Here is an 18,602-nt window from a genome sequence, read left to right on the forward strand (position 1 = left end):
GTAGATTGTGTGGCAGATAGGCTGGTGCGTGTAAGCTAAAGGATTTCAAGGACCACAACATTAAGCAACAAGAATATAAAGAACTTGTGCATCAACAATACCAAAGGCAAATGGCAAAGCAGTTGAGCAGCGCGGCTTGAGAGCCAAGCACCGACCCCGGATGTCATTAAGGTGCCTGCCTATGTATGTGTATGTGTGTGTGCAGTGGAAATGAACTGCAACGCGTAAAGGAGAAGCAACAAATGCACGACTGAATGCTTCGTTGCGAAGACTGAACGCCAGCGGGGCGTGATGAGCAAAGAAACCAATTTGCCAGAGCAGTTAAACGGCAGTTCCTTGAAAACACAGTAAGGTCAACAAGAAGCGCACAGCGCAAAGAACTTGCTAAGAGAAAAATTCCAGAGAAGCCGAAATCAATTAAACCGCTGCTGTTGCCATTAGCATGCACGTCGAATATTAAAATATAGTCAAAACATAGCCAACAGCAATTGAACATTGATCGTAACAAATATAAAATAACGCAAGTAGCGCAAAAATTGAAACAGAAAAATTTTGTGTTACTATTGCATGCAAAAAAAATCTGAATAATCGGTCAATATAATCTTTATTAGATAGATTGGCAAGTAATATAAATAAATAAATAAATAAACAAACGAATTAGCTACAAAAAACTTGTATAAAATTATATTTGTGTGGTGAAACTGAAAACATTTAATATGTTTTCAAATAAGCACAACATTTATAAACATGCGCGATGGTAATATCAAGTATATGTAAAAATCAACAGAGCTAAAGCAACACACTGTTCATGGTTGAATCATTTTTGTATGAAAACAAAATATTGGAAAGGGCCAAGAGCCAAGTATAAAAATATTTGTATATACTTTGTATATGCTGTATAAATAAGACATTAAAATAATTAAACAGAGATAAAAATCAGTTTTAGAAATAAGCAATACATAAACCATTACGTTTATGTGCTTATATTGTTACTAAAATAAAAGTTATTATTAGGTTTACGCTAAAAGCCAACATGAAGCTGTTGCTTGATTTATATTTTCTATAACTGCTAGGCACATTTCTAAGGACTTTAACGATTTTCTAAGACTATTACTTAAGAGCTTTCCATTTGCAGAAGTTCATATTACCGACTTGGCCAGCGCTATCAACGAGCCCGTAAAGCGTAGAATCTGAAAAGGAAACTTCTTTGTTATAAAAACAATGCAAGGCAATTGAGAGCAAACTCCACCGAAGTAAGTGTAGGCAATGAGGGCGAGAAGAATGGTATCTTGATGACAAGCACACTCTGGGCACGAGCTACAAGCAGCAGCGTCATCTTCTGTATGCGCACACTATGAGCATACCAAGGGCTGTTGGCGGCGTGCACAGCCAGGTCCATGCACTGCCGATAATAGGAAACAATTAAGCTGTGTGTTTGGACCAAAACAGAGAGAGAACTTACCGCTTCAGTAATAAAAGTGCCGCCAATGCAGTACATAAAGATTTCCACAAGCACAGCGAGCGTATAGACGACATAGACGATGATGCCAACGCCAGAGAACTGAAAGATAAAAACGCTTAGACAACGTTTAAATAGAAGCAAACAAAAACAAGCAAACCATGAGCATGTCCACAATGCTAGTGCCAATAATCAAGCTGGAGGTAATAAAGTGGCCCAAGGTAATTTCGACCATGACACCAGACAAACGCTCTGTTAACTCGGCTACTTCATTGTGACGATCTATTAAGCGCTCCAGCTCGCGCACAACGCGCGCCTCTTCCTCCGGTGTGGCTTGTTGCTCAACAGGCTGCGAGCTTAGCAGCTCAACAACATCGACGCGTATGCCGCGCAGCAGCACCGACAGATATAGACAGAAGCCTAGAAACAGCCCATCACCACCGACATAACAAGAGACTGTGATGTAGCCATGCCAATGCACCAGCGCATAGATGAAAGGATAAATGGGCAGACGCAGCAGCGGCGCTGGAAACCTAAGAAGCAAATGTAAATGCTGCACTTTTTGAAGTTAAGTTAACTGACATCATTTTAAATGGCGTCTCGTAGATCCAGTTCTGGCCATTGGAGATGCGCAGCAGCGAGTCCCACATATGCCGTATAGTGTACGCCGTGCTCGTCCAAGTGCCAAACCAAAGCAGCAGCCAAGTCAAGCGCGTAGCCCAAGTAAAGCAAAGCCGTTTGTATTGCTGCTTGTTGGCCGAGCACTGCTGCTCGTTAAGCACTCGCACGCGTTTGATCAGCCAATCAAACTCCTCGCGATAATACCAAATGCACACCATTTTCAGCAGCGAGAGTATGCTCGAAGCCACTGGACACAATGCATCCAGTGCTGTAAATATATTTATTGGTATAAAGTGTATGCCATAACGCGCTTCGGCATAGCAGCCATAGGTCAATATAAAGAAGTTAACAAAGCTCCAGGCTCTGACTTTAAAGCTGCGCTCCTGCTCCGGATAAAAGCCTATCAAGCTAAGTCCAAATTTAGGCAGCAGGAAATAGTTTTTATCCAAAGGATAGGAGCTCTCTAGGAAGCGCGGCCACATGTCTACAGTTACTATTTGTGCTTATGCTGTTTACTTCGGCTTTTATAGCTGCCTAAACAGGCATTTTACATAATTGATAACCACTGTTAGTCCTTGCTTGGAGTTCAATAAGTTTATCAAGTTAGTCAGTCCATTACACAGGCGTGGGCGTGGTCAAAGCTCACGCTTGTAATTAAAACTCAATCAGTTTTGTTATCTAAGCCAGCTGGCAGTAAATATTCAATTAACTGCCAGTTTGGCCGTCAAATTGCCAAAGCAATTATTCATTAAATGAAAAATATTATAGAATTTTTATAGAATTTATAGAATTTTTGTTTATTTTCAACAAAGTTTATTCAAAAGTAAATAGTTTTTGCCTATCACACTAAAGTAAAATAAGTCATAGAACATCTTCAATTGCAAATCAGAGCTGCAATTTCAATAGCAAATTTCAAGGACAAAAAACTTTCCAATCAATATAAGCATTTAATTTAATTTATTATTATAATTAAGCTTAATTTGCGTTCTTTCTCTCACACACATTCGTTTAGCTTTTGCTTATTAGAAGCCAAAGCAAACTGACATTTTCGACTGCTGCAAGTGTTGCCAAGAAGATTGCACTTTGAATAAATATTTCATAAGTTGTTGCCTGCTTATGTGCGCATGTGTATGTGTTTGTCTGCCTGTGCATGTGTGTGCGTGTGTGTTGGCATGATTATGCAAGCTGCAGTTATTTGGTGAATGTGAGCAGACCAATAAATTAATTTAGCTGCAACGCTGGCACCCAGACAGAGAAGGGGGCGAAGCGGGTTGGCATTCCAGCTAACCAGCATTGCTGCCATGCCCCAAAGGCGTTGCAGGCTGCTAACAAGACAGCGATACTACAAATGTAAGAGTCAGAGCAGAAGGAGTGAAGTGTGCTGTGTGTGGAAAAGTGAAACAGAGCCTAGGCTGTTTGCTTGGCCTAGACACTAGCGTGCCGTCCTAGCTTAGCTGGACGGACCTGCTTTTTGCATAATTGATGGCTGCAGGTGTATTTGCTCTCAAATGAGGCATGTTAAACACATGCCTTTGACACGTACACACACACATACACATAAATACTCGATTCTATAGAACTAGAGCTTAGCCTAATGTTTAGCACATAAAGCAATCAATTTTTTGTTGTCAGCTAGGCAAGTTGATAAAATATAAATAAAAATTAAATTATACACAAATTTGCTTGCTCTTACACTCAACTGTTTAGTGAAGCAAAACGTAACTGACATAAATTTGTTGCGTATATAAATATCATTTAAAGTATATACTAAAATATTTTACACTAGCACCTGCATTCCAAGGACTTTGCGTCCAAACGTCCAAAACACACAACAAAGGCCATTTTTTTATTATTCGTGCCGTCCCGCACAAATGCGGCGCGCGTTCGTCTATTCAAATTGAAAAATTTACGTGTAAAAAATGCAAATTTATGCCATAAACACAATGAGTTTAATGTGCCTGATGCCAAGCCTTACCAGCCTAAAGGCCAACAACGTAAATAGGCACAGCAGCAGCAGCAGCAAAAAAGAAAAAAGGTGAAGAGCCAAACCTATGAGCTCCAGAGCTGGCCCATTGATGACTCGATTTGTAGGCCAAGCTGAAATAAAAAAATATATATGGATGTATAACCAACAGTTGCCAACTGGAAATTGGTGGTGAGGGGTAAACGTAGTTGGAAATTCTATTGACAAAATTATTGAACACGATGTGTGGGCGTTTGCTCGCATTATGCTTTAGGCTTTGGGGGCGTACACAGTTAGTTTGTCAAATGAATTTTTAATTGAAACTAAAACGGTTGTGCACAAAGCGAAAATTTAAACACAAGTTTAAATTGTTCAAATGTGATTTATAAACTGAAAAAGAGAATGTACAAATTGTTTACTTTAAAAGCAACTGATTTGCAGTATGATAAATAACTAAATACAACTAAATTCATTACAGCTGTATAAAAAATTATCAGAATATCACATAAACATTCGAATTATTTGTAATATATTATTATATATCAATCAATATATTATGAAATATTTATGAGCCACTGCTCAACTGAATTACGCCCAAGCAATAAACTTTGAAGCCACTAGCTCGAGACTATCAATGATGTATGTAATATTAAACTTATAATCATTTGCCTTTAATTTACGTAAGTTATCGTTATTTTTATGAAATATAAAATCAGCGAAAGATAACTTTCAACAACTGTAACTTGTGTGCAAATTACAATCGTAAATATATCATGTCTTAGCGTTGGCAGCTGATATGTCACGCACACATTTACAACACACACACACACACAATTAGACTTAATGGGCATACACAATTTATTATCTACCTCAAACTTATTGCTGGACCGAACGAGCTGAGCTTGAACTGAATGCATTTGTACGCCTTTGTGCTGGCGATAAACTTAATTTGAATAATAAATTACGTTGATATTTAATCAGCGCCAGTGCTCAGCGATAAAATGCAATGGCCTTTGGGACACACACTTGTGTCAGCCTGACATACAAACAGTCAATCATACATATACACATATATATATTGTATATAGCATGTGACATGCAGCTGATAATGGATAAGGCTGTGAGAGAGTGTCCTTTTGCCGCGAAGCTCTGGCACGCGCTGCCCATAAACTGCATAAAGTCATTATCGTTAAGCGGAATTTGTGTTAATCAGATAACAAAATTATGAACAATTAAGTCATTGCATGCGAATTGAAAATTTAAACGTACTCAGGCATCCTGACTGCAGTCGTCTGGCCATTAATGATGGCCATAACAATAGCTCAACGTTGACGGACACTGAAAGGCAAAGAGCAAACGCCTTGCTTTCACAATAACAAATGTAAATTAATGCTATAAACAATGTGTGTCATATTTTATTGAATGCGGCACATTAATGAATCGAAAGGCAGCAGCTACTGCTCTTACATTTATTCAAAATTAAATTTCGATTGCTCAACTGCCTTTTTACAACTAAAACAATATGCAATTGACAAATGCACAACAGAGTTATTAAAAGTCAAGTGTTGGCGATTACAGCCACAATTTGAAAACTCTCGCATAACACACAACGTGCCACACGCTCGGAAAAGTATGCAACATATGTTTGTGCTGCATATGTTTGATATGCATTTCATTAAATAAACAAAACTAAATGGCAAATGGCAGCCAACAGAAAATATACATATACAAACATGTAGAACCCACTTAGTTAAACAGTTCAAACTACAGACCAAGGTCGGGCGGCGACGCCTACAAAGGGAAGCGGACACAACTTAAGAGAGCGCGCGTTTTCTGACTGTTGCTGCACCATTTATCGTCGTATTGTATTTGTATATTCTGTACGCGTATATGATCTAATCTACTCTTACGACAATCGAGCAGTAAGCAACTTGCACTCGCGAGGCCATTGAACAGCGGTGTGAAGATAGAATATAAACTAATAAACTAAAAGTGAGAATCGGTTAGACGCAGAGACGAGCGTACAAAGTAAATACCAATATAAAGCTCTAGAGCGAGTTTAAATCGCATTCCATCTTGAAATGGTAACAAACTTAGCATGAGCTGATACTAGAACATGTCTTTGTAATTCATAATTGTCATAAAGACAATTTCTAGTGAAAACTTGTTGAGAGCCAGAGTGAGCAGAAGCTTAAAACTGCTAACACATATTCATCCGCTTGGTCATATAATTTAACAGCGACTCACACTAAAGTAATCTAGCACAATATTCCTCTAATAAGGAATATCTCACACAAGCAAGAGATCCACATGAAGAAAATCTGTTATAAGCAACTTCTTAATATCATGTGCTCAAACATTGAAGAGTGAGACACTTATTAGGTCTATTAAGATACGAACAGCATGCAAGAATAGCTGTCATAATATCTTGAATCATGAGCTTTTGAGATCACAATAACTAGTAATCTATAATGCGGACTAGTGCCTATGAGTAACGAGTGTCTTATATATAGCAAACTTTACAATTTATGTAAAAAATACTAGCAAAAACGGTGATATTAAATGAATAGTTGCCAAATTATGTAACATAGGGATGAAGATAGGCGTGGCAGAACCCTATAAAGTATATATATTCTGTGATCAGCTCGACGAGCGAGTCGAAATAAAAACACCTGCTCCGACCTGTCGTCTGCCGGCCGTCCGCCTCCCTCGTCCGTCACTTGATTCCTTCGACGCGCCGCGCAACTATATTAGAGCGAGTCACACCATATTGTAATACTTTATGTGGGGCGCCTTATTAGTCGAGTACATTCATCTCTTGCTTAATCTGTTATTTCCTTTCGTGCAAGTATCCTTTTCCCGCCGCGCTGACCAAATCGATATAAAAGAATCTATCTATATATATCGAGACCATGGAACAGCATAAATCGGCTAAAAGTGCGTGAATAATACTATCACAAAACTCTGACATATGGTCCAATGTGTGTTCTGACGGTGAGTGATATACACTATCAAAACATCAAAAAATCTTTAGAATTATTTTACATTGTCACATTTTCAATATTAGACATGCTGTGGTAGGTTAACATCTCGACTCAGCCGACTAACATAACCGTGCCCGACGCACGCCGCTCGCCTGTGCTGCACGTCAACCATAGCGAATAAACCGACCTGCGACGCCGTCCGCTGTTTTGTTTATGTGTTATGTGAGTGCATGTGCTGGTGCTGCTGATGCCCTAGTAACCAGTGTGTATTTGAAATATCGGGCTGCGTCCCAACTTAACATGACACAAATTGTTAAATTTACAAAGTCTAATTCTAAATTTAGAAGCAATCAAATTTGCATTACTGTAAATAAGCAATTCAAATGAGTTGCCAGCCTGGTCAGATAGCAGACCTCCAAACACGGCAATTAATTGCATTTAATGGCAAACGTAGTTAGAGCCCCAGACGAGAAAGAGCGGTAGGGTGCTGAAGCGCTTTAAGCAGATTTTTGCTTGCTTTCCACTGTGTGTGAGTTTGTCATGTGTTGCAAAATGTTGACAATGAAAATGATTATAGGTTTAGTGTGTGTGACGGGGAGGGGAGGCGGAGGCTAATAGAGGCAGGGAGCTGAGAAACGATGTCGTCTGCTGTTCGAAATTGCTGCGACGTGTAAATGTCGCTAATGTCGCCATGGAGGACGAGTATGGGAACAAGGACGTGGCTGTAGCTTTTGCCTAGATGACGTCGCCCGACGTTTTTGTTGCTATATCCTGGCCAGGTGTTTGAAGCTGTTGACATTGCTAAAAGCCAAACACCCACACATATATGTACATATATAGAGACACAAACGCATAGCTAGCCAGCATTACAGCACACATCGTTGGTCATAAGGTTAAGCTGTTTTCATAACACTCATACGCACACAGAAACAGACACACACACACATACGCAAGCAAGCGAGTAAAAAGTGCTGCAAATTAGATTTTTATGTTAATTAAAATGACACGCACATGTTGCAAATGCTCATTCAGAATGCCCTGCAAGCGGCTTTACAACATTTTCTGTCGCGCACAATGAAGCGCTTGCCCTAGATACTTAAACTCACATACGACAATCGCGAGCAGCTGTTGCCATCGCAGCTCAAAGCTGCTTTAACTCAAAGCAGCATCAAGTAACAATAATTGAAATACCCAAGTGGTCAACAGTCAGATCATATATTAGTGAACAGGATGATTGTTGCGTACGCAGCTTTTCTTTAATTTAGTGAACTGGATGACAGTTGCGTGCGCAGTTGAGTGTCATCAGTGCACTTAAGCTGAATGGCGATCTCTACATACGAACAGCTGTTTTCTGTTAGCACCCACCATTATTAAATTTACTGAGCGCCATGACACTTTTCATGCTTCATATTTATTGACAGTAACGATAAGCGCATGCGAATGAAGTATCAATCGAACTAAGCTTTCAATATGCTTTACCTAAAACGTTTCCATAATATGCTTAAATAACAAATCGTACCACACACACAGTAAAAACAATTTTCCATGCACACACTTACGCAGAGAAGTTGCCTCCATCAGCAGCAGCAGTAGCAATCCAAACACGCTCACTGTGTAAAAAGCAAGACAATTGCGATAAATGCGAGTGGAAATCAATGAAACTTTGCAATGCGCGTTGTGTGCATATTTTGCGAACACAACCTAGAGAGTGTAGAGAATAAAGATTGTCTGTCTGCTCGTCTGCCCGTCTGTCTGTGTGTGCTTTTTGACTACTTGCACACACATGCACACACACACACAGATAAGATAGATGGCAAGCAGTTTCAACATTTTGCGTGATAAATAAAATGTTTAAGCACACATTTCAAGCTATTGTGTAGATTCAACTCGGAAAGTGCATTTTTACTACAGTACGTGATGACAACGTAACTGAACGTAGCAGTAGCAGTAGCAGCAATTGCATGTTCTATTAAAGTTGCTACGTCTTGCAGGCCGTATGTGTTGAAAGATGTTTAATATTGATACGAAAAACTTGTCTGTAATTTAATATTTAAATACTTAAATGATGCTACAGGGCATTTGTTGCTCTTGTTTATTATCAAGTCATCTTGCCACACACATACATACTCAACACACTTGCATGCTCGTTTTGCAACGCTAATGAGCAAAATAATTAATGATGCCTTAGCGCTCTCTTCTGGGTGCTGTCGAAAATATTTTCCATGCCATTTGGCAAAACTTTCACTTGATGACTTGAAGTAGTTTTGCCCATACCCATACATACACACACACACACACACACACACACACACACATCTCTCTCTAACCCCGCTGCCTTAATAAGTAGTTAATTTCATAGTTTTGCAAACAGTTGCTGCTCTTGCGCGCACTTCCCGTTCCACGGCTTCTTGCTACATGTTTGCAACATAAAAGTTACAAAACAACATTGCAAACATGCCGTGCTGCTTACTCTACCATACCATCCTATATATAGAGGAATGTGTGTGGGTGTGTTACAGTTTTAGTCATTTTCATTTCATTATGAAGCGTATTGTTTTTTAAAAACTAGCAACATGCATCTAACTTTGCTGCATATGCAGCTTTCAACTTAATTTACGTTTTATAACTTTTGCAATAATTACAAGTTGCGTGCTTCTCTGACGAGAGCTTTATGTTTAGCTCAGGTATCAGGTTTTTAATATTTTCATATTAATTTTGTTTTTAGCAACAGTTTTTGCCGTCGCAAAAGTTTTATAGCACCCAATTACAGTTAACTGAACAACATGCTACAGTCAAAGCAGTAAGCGTGCGGAGTACGCTCTAAAAATTAAACAATTACGAATAAAGAATGAAAATTAAATGCTTAGATATAAGCGCATTTTGAATTGCGAGGCAGAGCGAGACACTACACGAACGTAAGTAAGTCAGCTTATAAATGATTAGCTAGTTAGCAGAGCTTATCACACATACAACTAAAAGATGGCAGTCATATATCAGGCAGACGCACATACTTAAGATCTGCTGAGATTTGCTTAAAGACTAGACAACACTGCGTATGCTTAACGCCAAGCTCTGGCAACGTAATCGCAACATGACAACAAGTAATGAGCTTTACCCACACCCACAGCCCATTCACACGGCTGCTGCTGGTGTCGCTCGTATTTGTTATTTTTGACATGGCTGCTGGGGAAAGGTGTGCGCTCGTTTCTTCTTAAATCATAGCCAAAGTAAACGCAGCACACACTTGGATTGGGATTGGGGATTGGGGATTGGGATTGAGACTGAGACTGGCACTGGGATTGCTGGCACGGGGATAAGCATCTGCACTTCATTTTTGCACTTTACGCCATGCCACTTGCAAGTCCTGCGCTACAATTTTATTACAAGCAACTTAAAACTCATCCGTATTCCTTGGCGCTCTCGTTTTCGCACTCTCTCTCTCTGTCTCCCTTACTCATGCTAAAGCTGACAACTTTGTTCTTGCGCTTGTTGGCAGTATCATGCTTGCGGCGCTTTCTTATTCTTATTCTTATTTATTTGCAATTGCAATAAGGACAGCGACGAGCTCCATCGTCGTCGTCATCATCATCCGGGCGCTCAGAGAGAGAGAACAACGACAACGACTCCTGTTCATCCTGCTGGTATTTATTCAAGTGTAAGCATCAAGCCTGTGCCGACGAATGCGATTTAAACTACTTACACACACACACATTTTCAATGGGCAAAGTTGCAAAGTGCCAAGTCCATTACGAGTTTTGTCCAGGATAACGCCAGCGCCCAAGACTCTTATGGCATTATGCCGCCTGTCTGCCAATCGGCATTAAAATCACAAAACACCATACGCCAGAGCTAAGCTACTCGCTCTCTTTCTACGGCCACCTGCCGACATTCTCGCAATCCTTTTGCTAAGTAATCTAAAAAGCAGTGCGATGATTGAAAACTTGCAAATGTAAGCTTGACAGAAAACAAATAACATTAAGCATTATTTGTGTACATAAAAATTAAGTCAAATATACAATAACTTCTTATAAAGTTAGATTTTTTGCACAACTTCATTGGCAGCCCTCGCTTAAGCAGCTGAAGTGGCCAGCGGCACTCAAAGAAAAATTGCAGCTAAATTGCAATAGCTCAACTGACTGCATGATTGACTCCCCTGACAAACTGACTAACTGTCTAATAGCCTGACGAACTGTCAGCCAGTGGCCTCTAATGATAAATAGCAGTCTCTACACACAGGTCGCCACTTGAAGATTTATGTGGCGCATCAATTGATGAGAGGGCGCACGCGGAGGCGACTCACTCATATCCACCCATTTGTTCACTACGTAATTTATAAATGAAGTATGCCTCGTCGCGAGCTGAAGCTTGGGCTGAGGCTGGGTGGGCACTTGAAATGTGCACCTGGCAGGCGACTAGAAAGTTTTTGTGCTAAAAGCTTAACGAACGTCTTGAGATTTGCAGTCACTTGATAGAGAGAGAGAGAGATAGAGAGAGAGAGAGCTCTGATTCATAATAAGTTACACTTGACATTTGAGTTGGCTTTAGCTTGAGTTGGGTCAGACTAAGGTCAAAAAGAATTGCATGTAAAATGAATTTAAAAAGCTTTAAATTTTGTTATAAATGTCTTTTGTTAATCGCTTTGCATATTAGTACAAAATTATGCTCAAACTCTGACACAATTTATTGCTTAAATATGTTTAAAATAAAGCGAGCTTAAATATAACGAGCTGCCAAATCGCAGTCTGGCAACTAAAAATTAAATTAAATGCAATGAACCATTAAAAGGCATATAATCATTGATCTTTTAATCAATTTACCGAGGCCAATAAAAACTGAACTGAAGGCACAAGCCAAAACGGATAGGGGCCATAAAACACTGAGCTCCCAAGTTTGCCGTTGGCTTCGCTGCAGATTAGTAAACTTTTAAATGCTTTTAATGCGGTTTTTATGACCACGTTGTCGGCCAGGTAGAAAGCAAAAGCGGACATTACAACGAAACGAAACGAATCCTAACCTAACGTTATGTTACGTATGAGTAATGAGAGTTTAGTGCCGCCGCATTGATTTTTAAGTTTACCTTTTACCTTCGACTCTGTCCAGCAGCAACTTAATTACGTGCGGGGTTAGGTGCCTGTCAAGATTGCAGCTGCAAACTTTGCCAACTTGCCGTACTCTCTTTCTCATATTTTTTAGTCCTATTTTTACAGTCGAGTATTGTTATGACATGTACCCGCGATAAGCAAAATGTCAGAGCAAGGGTCAAAGTTGCAGAGTACGACGATTGCAGTAGCAGCAGCAGCAGCAGCAGCCTTCTTGACTTGACTGCTGTCGCCCTCATTTGTCATTTAAATTGGAAAGGCCAAGCGCAAGTAAAAATAAAACTGCAAACACTTTATGTGCGCTCTATTGGCCTCACAGCTTCCATATTTGCATGCTTACTCTTTTTTTATTTTTATTATTTTGTGCTCTTTTTTGGTTTTTATCTTTGGGCGGCCCGCCTTACGTTTTGGGTTTCGGTTCCTGTTTTTGTTTCTGCAGCAGCCACGAACCGAAAAAGTTGAAGTGAAAAAGTTAAGCAATTAACAGGCTGATAACTTTCGGGCCTGTTCTCAATGCCGGCAGCCCCTCATCTCGTAGTCAAACGCATCTCGGGCCTGCCTCAAATCCCCGGCTAAGAGTTTTATGGCCAAAGGGTCGTTTTAGCCTACACATCAAGTGCAGAGTCCTATCCCCAATTGCTAAGCATCCCTTATTCGCCTCGCTACTTGCTTTTTATATGCTCATATGACATAATTGCGGCACGTAATTGGCCTGACAATTGCGGCAAGTACTTCCAAATGCTTCACTGCCCGCTTAAGTATGCTATGAAAATTGTTTGCTAGAGTCACAGTTCGCTTTTGTTGTTTAGCAATCATTCGTGTATACAACAAACTCCACACTCCAGCTGACAATTCAAATTGAGAATAGCTTTAAAAAATGCATATATATATATATATATATATATATTATATATTTTATATTTGTTAAATTGAAATTGAAGCATTGAAAGCATTGAATACTTTTGCCATTAAGCAAATATCTATTTATCTTAATTAGATTTCGCAAGCCTTGTCTGTTTAATTTCCAAGGCTAAGCCGCTGACCTTCAGTAACACATAATTGCTGAAATGTATCATAAACAGCTTATCTGACATTTTACACATTTTACTTTATTACTCAAGACAGAACGGCACAAGTCGCATTTTAAATATGCTAGCCAAATGTTAATTAAAAGCAGCTGTAAGTCGTATAAATTTGTAACTCACGATGTGTAAATTTAAATTTATGTAAAAATTGCTATTTTAGCAACATAAATATTCAAATGCAGCTTAGCTGTGCGCTGACAAGATGATAATGCCAGCTTGCAGTGTATATATAAACTTATATATAGAAAGTAGGAAAAAGAAAAACTGTCACTGCGTATCGTCGTGCTGGCCAAAAGCTGACAGGAATAAAGTGAAGTTGGTCATAAATTTTGGCTGTTACGCCAAGATGACTTCATAAAGCGACAATACGCAAAGCATAATGCTGAATGCACTGCTACTGCTGTGGGTGGTACATGGGTGGTGGGGCTCGGCTCAGTCTAGGAGCGCTGCTGGGCGCCGCAATGCAGAGCGGCAGGCAGGCAGGCAGGCAACAACAACAAAAATTGTTGTGTTTTGTGTCTGCTTGGCATTGTCGTTCCAGACGACGCTGATTTATGCATCGCAAAGCAGAGAAGAGCATCAGCTCAAGCAACGTGGCGGGGTGAGTGGGGGGATCTACTGCTAGATTGGGGCATGGCTGCTGTCTGGTGCCGTGTTTCGTGTATCGCGTATTTTTCGATTGCAATATTTTTGGCTGAACGCTTCTTGTGTGTGTGCTGCAGCGCAGCTTATTTTTACTTTGAAGACAAATATTGAACGTTCAGTTCACAGTGGCTCGGCCCCAGCTGAAGCCCAACTCCTCCTCGACTCTGTCTTCTGCAGTTGTTAGTCTCAACTCCAATGTACGCATGAAAGCATTGCAAGTCAGCAGTGAGAGCAGCAAACGAAAGCAGCGCAGAGAAATTGCGAAAGCAAAACGAACAGCAGCAGCAGCAAAGCGACCAACAACAAAGCGTTCATCCAAAAAAGATAGCAGCGGAAGTTGAAAAAAATTTAAAAATCATAATTTTCCAGCCACGAATTCTTAATACTCTAGTACAGCATATAGTTTGTTTAAAATTTGTATTAATTTAAATGCAATTTAAATTTTATCAGCACAACATTTTGGTACTTATCAACTCACTTTTTAAATCAAAAAAGAATGCAGCAATTTTTGCTAGGCAAAAAAATAAACATAAAGAAATCAGTAAATAAAAAAATTAATTATACTATATTTAGTTTTATATAAATATGAACTTAATTGAAATAAAAACTATAAGCACACACATTGCATTTAATTAAAATTTCAATTTCATATTTCAGCCAACAGTTTCGCTGATTAAGCCCACTGCAAGTGTAGAAAATTAAATATATATATGTAACATATGTGTGTGTGTGTGTGCCAAGGCCGCTGTAAGAGCCAAAGGAAAACGGAAGAGCAAGCAAAGAAGCGAGGGCTTACAAGCGCATTTCGATTATTGTTGATGTAATCATAATTTTTCATTTCGAAAGTAAACGATAGGGCTCCTCCCCACGCCCTCCGCCCCACTTGCCAACGCCGCCATTATAACATAAAGAATCGCCGAGAATTAAACGAAGTTTTTCATTTATTTACGCGAAACGCACGCTTTGCTTTTTAAACGGCGCGTCGATGATTAACGCAAGCAAACAGAGAACGAGAGCCAAGATAGCAAGGGACAATAACAACATCAACAAGCAGTGAAGCTATTGCAGCCCTGTCTGATGACTGACGACAGCGACGGCAGGGGATCAACAGAGATCCGGTAGCTCTACGCTGAGATTTCAGTCAAGGGATCCAGCATTGCGGTTGAAAGCCGCGGCTCCGACGTCTGTCTTGCATCATTAATTACAATTTGAGCTGCATACACACACGCCCGCGCCCTCTACGTTGCCAATTCGGGAGCCAGTCAAGGTGGAAATGGCAATGGCGGAAAAAAGGCGTTACATGCGCGAAAAAAAAACCAAATGGAAGCATCGTTCACAAACAGAGAGGCAGAGGCAGAGGCAGCACTGACATTTTAATTGCACTGTGTAATTTTCTTAATTAATCAACAAGCTCTTTTTGGTTTATTTTAAAGCAATCAAGTGTACCTTGAGCATTGATTTATGAAACAAGAAATATTTTATTATTTTTATTGATAATATAAAATCAACTGTCTACTAATTTAGCTAAACAGTAATTGAAACCGTTGAGGCCTTATGTGTGTAACGGTAATTACAAATACACACACACACACATTTGTAGCTGTGTAAACGTTAATTTTAATGCATATAGTCCTGCCGTGGTCAGCCGTTTGTTGCTTATCTCCAATAAAGCGAATATTATCTACGATAATGAGCAACGTAATTATGAGCTATGCAAATGAACTAATATAACACAGCAACATGTACATTTGTACACATGTACGTATGAGTAATGTTTGTGAGTGTGTGTGTGTGTGAGCAGTGGCTAAGTGTTAAAGCAATTACATTTGATAGCTTACCGACACTAATTTAAATAAACTTGACGCGTTACAAATCACTGCAAGCTTTTTTTCGTACGTTACGTATACGTAACAGAAATAATTGTATATAGAAGTAACAAATGCACACTGTCCTTGCATTTAATTGACAGTTGGAAAAAGAAATGCGAGCTTGGTAATATCAACTGGTAATTTGTTAGTTGCATGCAAACTTAACCTTAGAAAAGAGAGAAGTCAGCTTGCTTTGACTTCTTTGACTTTGAAATGCACTTTGTTTTAGCAACGACTCGTTATTGAGCAAGATTTAATGATAGATTTGATTTACAAGCTTATAATGTAACCTACATTTACTCAACTGCAGCATTTCCTTTTCTTAAATGCAAAAGTTAATAAGCCCATCATCAACCTGCTGCACTTTAATTGGCGATTTAATAGCCACTACAGAGAGATTCAACGCTTGCCTAAACTGTGTGACACTTTTAGAGTTTGTTTGCTCTCACTGCTGTCTTGGCTCGAATGTGAAAATGTGTACATTTCAATCTGTAAGGCTGTTCGTCGCAATGACAAGCTCATTACAACGGACTTGTCACCCACTGTAATTTGCAGTTCAATTACCTCACTAATATATTGTAGACACCCTACTCCTGACTTGGTACGTAGTAATTCGAATCCGTTAATTATTTTGACAGTCTTCTACCGGTGACAATGCTGTTATGCGTTAGTAACTACATAGACATACAATGCCGGGCATTTAAATAAGAACAATGATTGCTTGACTAAATTGTATTTTTATTTCATATTTTAAAATATAATATAAAATATAATAAGCTTTTAGCAAACAAAAACAATAAATAAATTCGATTATAAGTGATTTGAACAATTTTTAGAAGCAAACAAAATATATACAAGACATTAGCTTGTTATTAGACATTTATATTATTTTTAGGTTAGCCCTCTTCACATGCATGCCATTGTACGTGGGCCAATTCGAGCAGGTCAGTGTCCGTGTCCGTGGGCACATCAAACATGTATGAGTCGCCTCTCGTCTGTCTATCTTGATCCCTGACTCCGTCGACGTCTCGCATCACGTTGCTGTAAATGTAATTTGTGTAGCCATTTTGTCGAGCCACTGATTATGCCAACGAAATGGACGTGTCAACTTGCTTCCCACACCACCGCAACACCAAGCCGCGGTCCAATAAGCTACTCTATGGATTTCTGGTTATATACTTATCAACATCAACTTGAGTTTATTCATTGGAGAGAGGGGGCGGCTTACAACTATCTACAGAGTACAGAGCTGCGATGCGTCAGCAGTAATTCCACGAGTAGCCAGCATAATACCAGAACGTAGGCTGATATCGTGCACAACAACATCAGAGAGCACCTACGCCCCCAACGCCACCACTAGATATTACCCACGAGCTTGCCAGCACTAGCGCTGGCATTGAGAAAATCGCGACGTAGTGCGTTCCAATTGGGAGCAGCGTCGTCCTTAAGCAGCGTCCAGTTGGGCGAGGGCGCATCTGGTGAAAGCCAATTAAAGTCGGCGACGTCTGTGTAGTTGTTGTGCGCCTTGTTTAACCCGGACTGCGCATAGTCTGCCTCCAGCTCAGCATAGTCGTAGTTATACTCACCAATGCTGAACTGACGGCAATCTTCAATTATGGCACGGCAGGTGACGTGCAAATAAATACGCACATCCTTTGAGGAATGCAGACGCGCTTGCTGGCATGCCACAGCCAGAGTGCAGCTTTCCAGCTGCTCGCCAAAGAACGAACGCGACACGGGACCACAGAGCAGCGTGCATTGACTGGCGTTGGATATCTGCACAGAGCCAGGATGACCCTGCAGCTCCACGAAACATTTGTGTACATTGGAAATAGTTATATCCTGGCCATTAACCTGTTCGGCTGTCAGCAATATATGTGCATTTCGCCGATTGGCAATGGTCCAGCTAAAGTTACTTTGCTTCACGGACTTCTCGGGCGTATCCAGCTTGGCAATAGTTGGCGGCTGCTTAACCACCAGTTTTTTGGCACTAAAGCCGAACTTCTTTTTGGGCATGAGTCGCTGCCGAGCCTCATCATTAGCTGTGGTCAGCGCATTGAGCATGTTTTGGCACGATTTTATTTTAAAATCCGACAGAAACATGGTGGAGCTGGTTAAATACCGTTGCAGCTCTTGTATTTGCATTGTTATGTCTGCAAAATGCTTGCTGAGATCAGGTAATGGTGCATCGCCACTGTCCAGATGCACTGTATTGATGCGCTGTTCGACTTCGTAGGCGCGCTGGCCAAACGATTGTGCAAAGTAGTCCACGCCCTCATTCTGTACCGACTCCTTATTCCGTTGCTCCAGTTTGACATCCAAATAATTCTGGCGATCCTTGTTGCGCTTGTTCAAGCGCTCCAGCACAAAGTCTTTGCGCAAAGCTCCATCAATCATATCCTCGTTTTGTTGAGGTTCCATTTTTATGTGGGGGCTGTAAGCAAAAATGGTTAAAAATCAATGCAAGCTATTGACAATAAAATTATGCGTCATGCCATGGATTTATTCGCCTACTGCTGTAGCAAATGTAACAAAGCTAGCTAATTTAACTAAATATTAGCAGCAGTTGCATTTACTAAAGCAAGTTATTGCAAAATTAGGCAATTGTTATAAACGTTCAACAAACTTTTTACAGCTGCGTTTATAAATTTTACTTACAGCTTACACGAGTACTACAATTTCAGTTCGATGCTTTGTTTTTAATTTTCCACTTGTAAATATTTTGGGTTTTATGATTTCAATTGCTTTGTAAGTTTTACATATAATTTTTAGTTTATGTTTATTTTGTTTTGTTTTTTATGCGCATGCTGATTCAATGACATGCCACTGTTAAAACTCTAAAGTACACTGTTAGTTAACAGCGTAAACGCCTGAACAG

At 39.9% G+C, this 18,602-nt stretch overlaps 2 protein-coding genes across 2 annotated transcripts; both read right to left on the bottom strand.

Annotated features, from left to right (window-relative positions):
- Window positions 1–1,079: 1,079 nt before the first annotated feature.
- Window positions 1,080–2,562, bottom strand: LOC108605067 (odorant receptor 24a). The gene is made up of 5 exons (XM_017995071.1): window positions 2,042–2,562; window positions 1,620–1,992; window positions 1,463–1,561; window positions 1,250–1,402; window positions 1,080–1,190 (listed from the first exon to the last, which is right to left on the bottom strand). Exons 1-5 carry the CDS (start codon window positions 2,560–2,562, stop codon window positions 1,140–1,142), a joined length of 1,197 nt encoding a protein of 398 aa, XP_017850560.1. The 3' UTR covers window positions 1,080–1,139.
- Window positions 2,563–16,535: 13,973 nt separating this feature from the next.
- LOC108594520 (tubulin-specific chaperone C) lies at window positions 16,536–18,445 on the bottom strand. Its single transcript, XM_017979724.2, has 2 exons — window positions 18,383–18,445; window positions 16,536–18,158 (listed from the first exon to the last, which is right to left on the bottom strand). The coding sequence occupies exon 2, from the start codon at window positions 18,143–18,145 to the stop codon at window positions 17,081–17,083; it is 1,065 nt and encodes a 354-aa protein (XP_017835213.1). The 5' UTR covers window positions 18,146–18,158; window positions 18,383–18,445; the 3' UTR covers window positions 16,536–17,080.
- Window positions 18,446–18,602: the final 157 nt, after the last annotated feature.

The sequence above is a fragment of the Drosophila busckii genome, chromosome 2L (genome assembly GCF_011750605.1).
Source record: "Drosophila busckii strain San Diego stock center, stock number 13000-0081.31 chromosome 2L, ASM1175060v1, whole genome shotgun sequence".
NCBI classification, from domain to species: Eukaryota; Metazoa; Arthropoda; class Insecta; order Diptera; family Drosophilidae; genus Drosophila; species Drosophila busckii.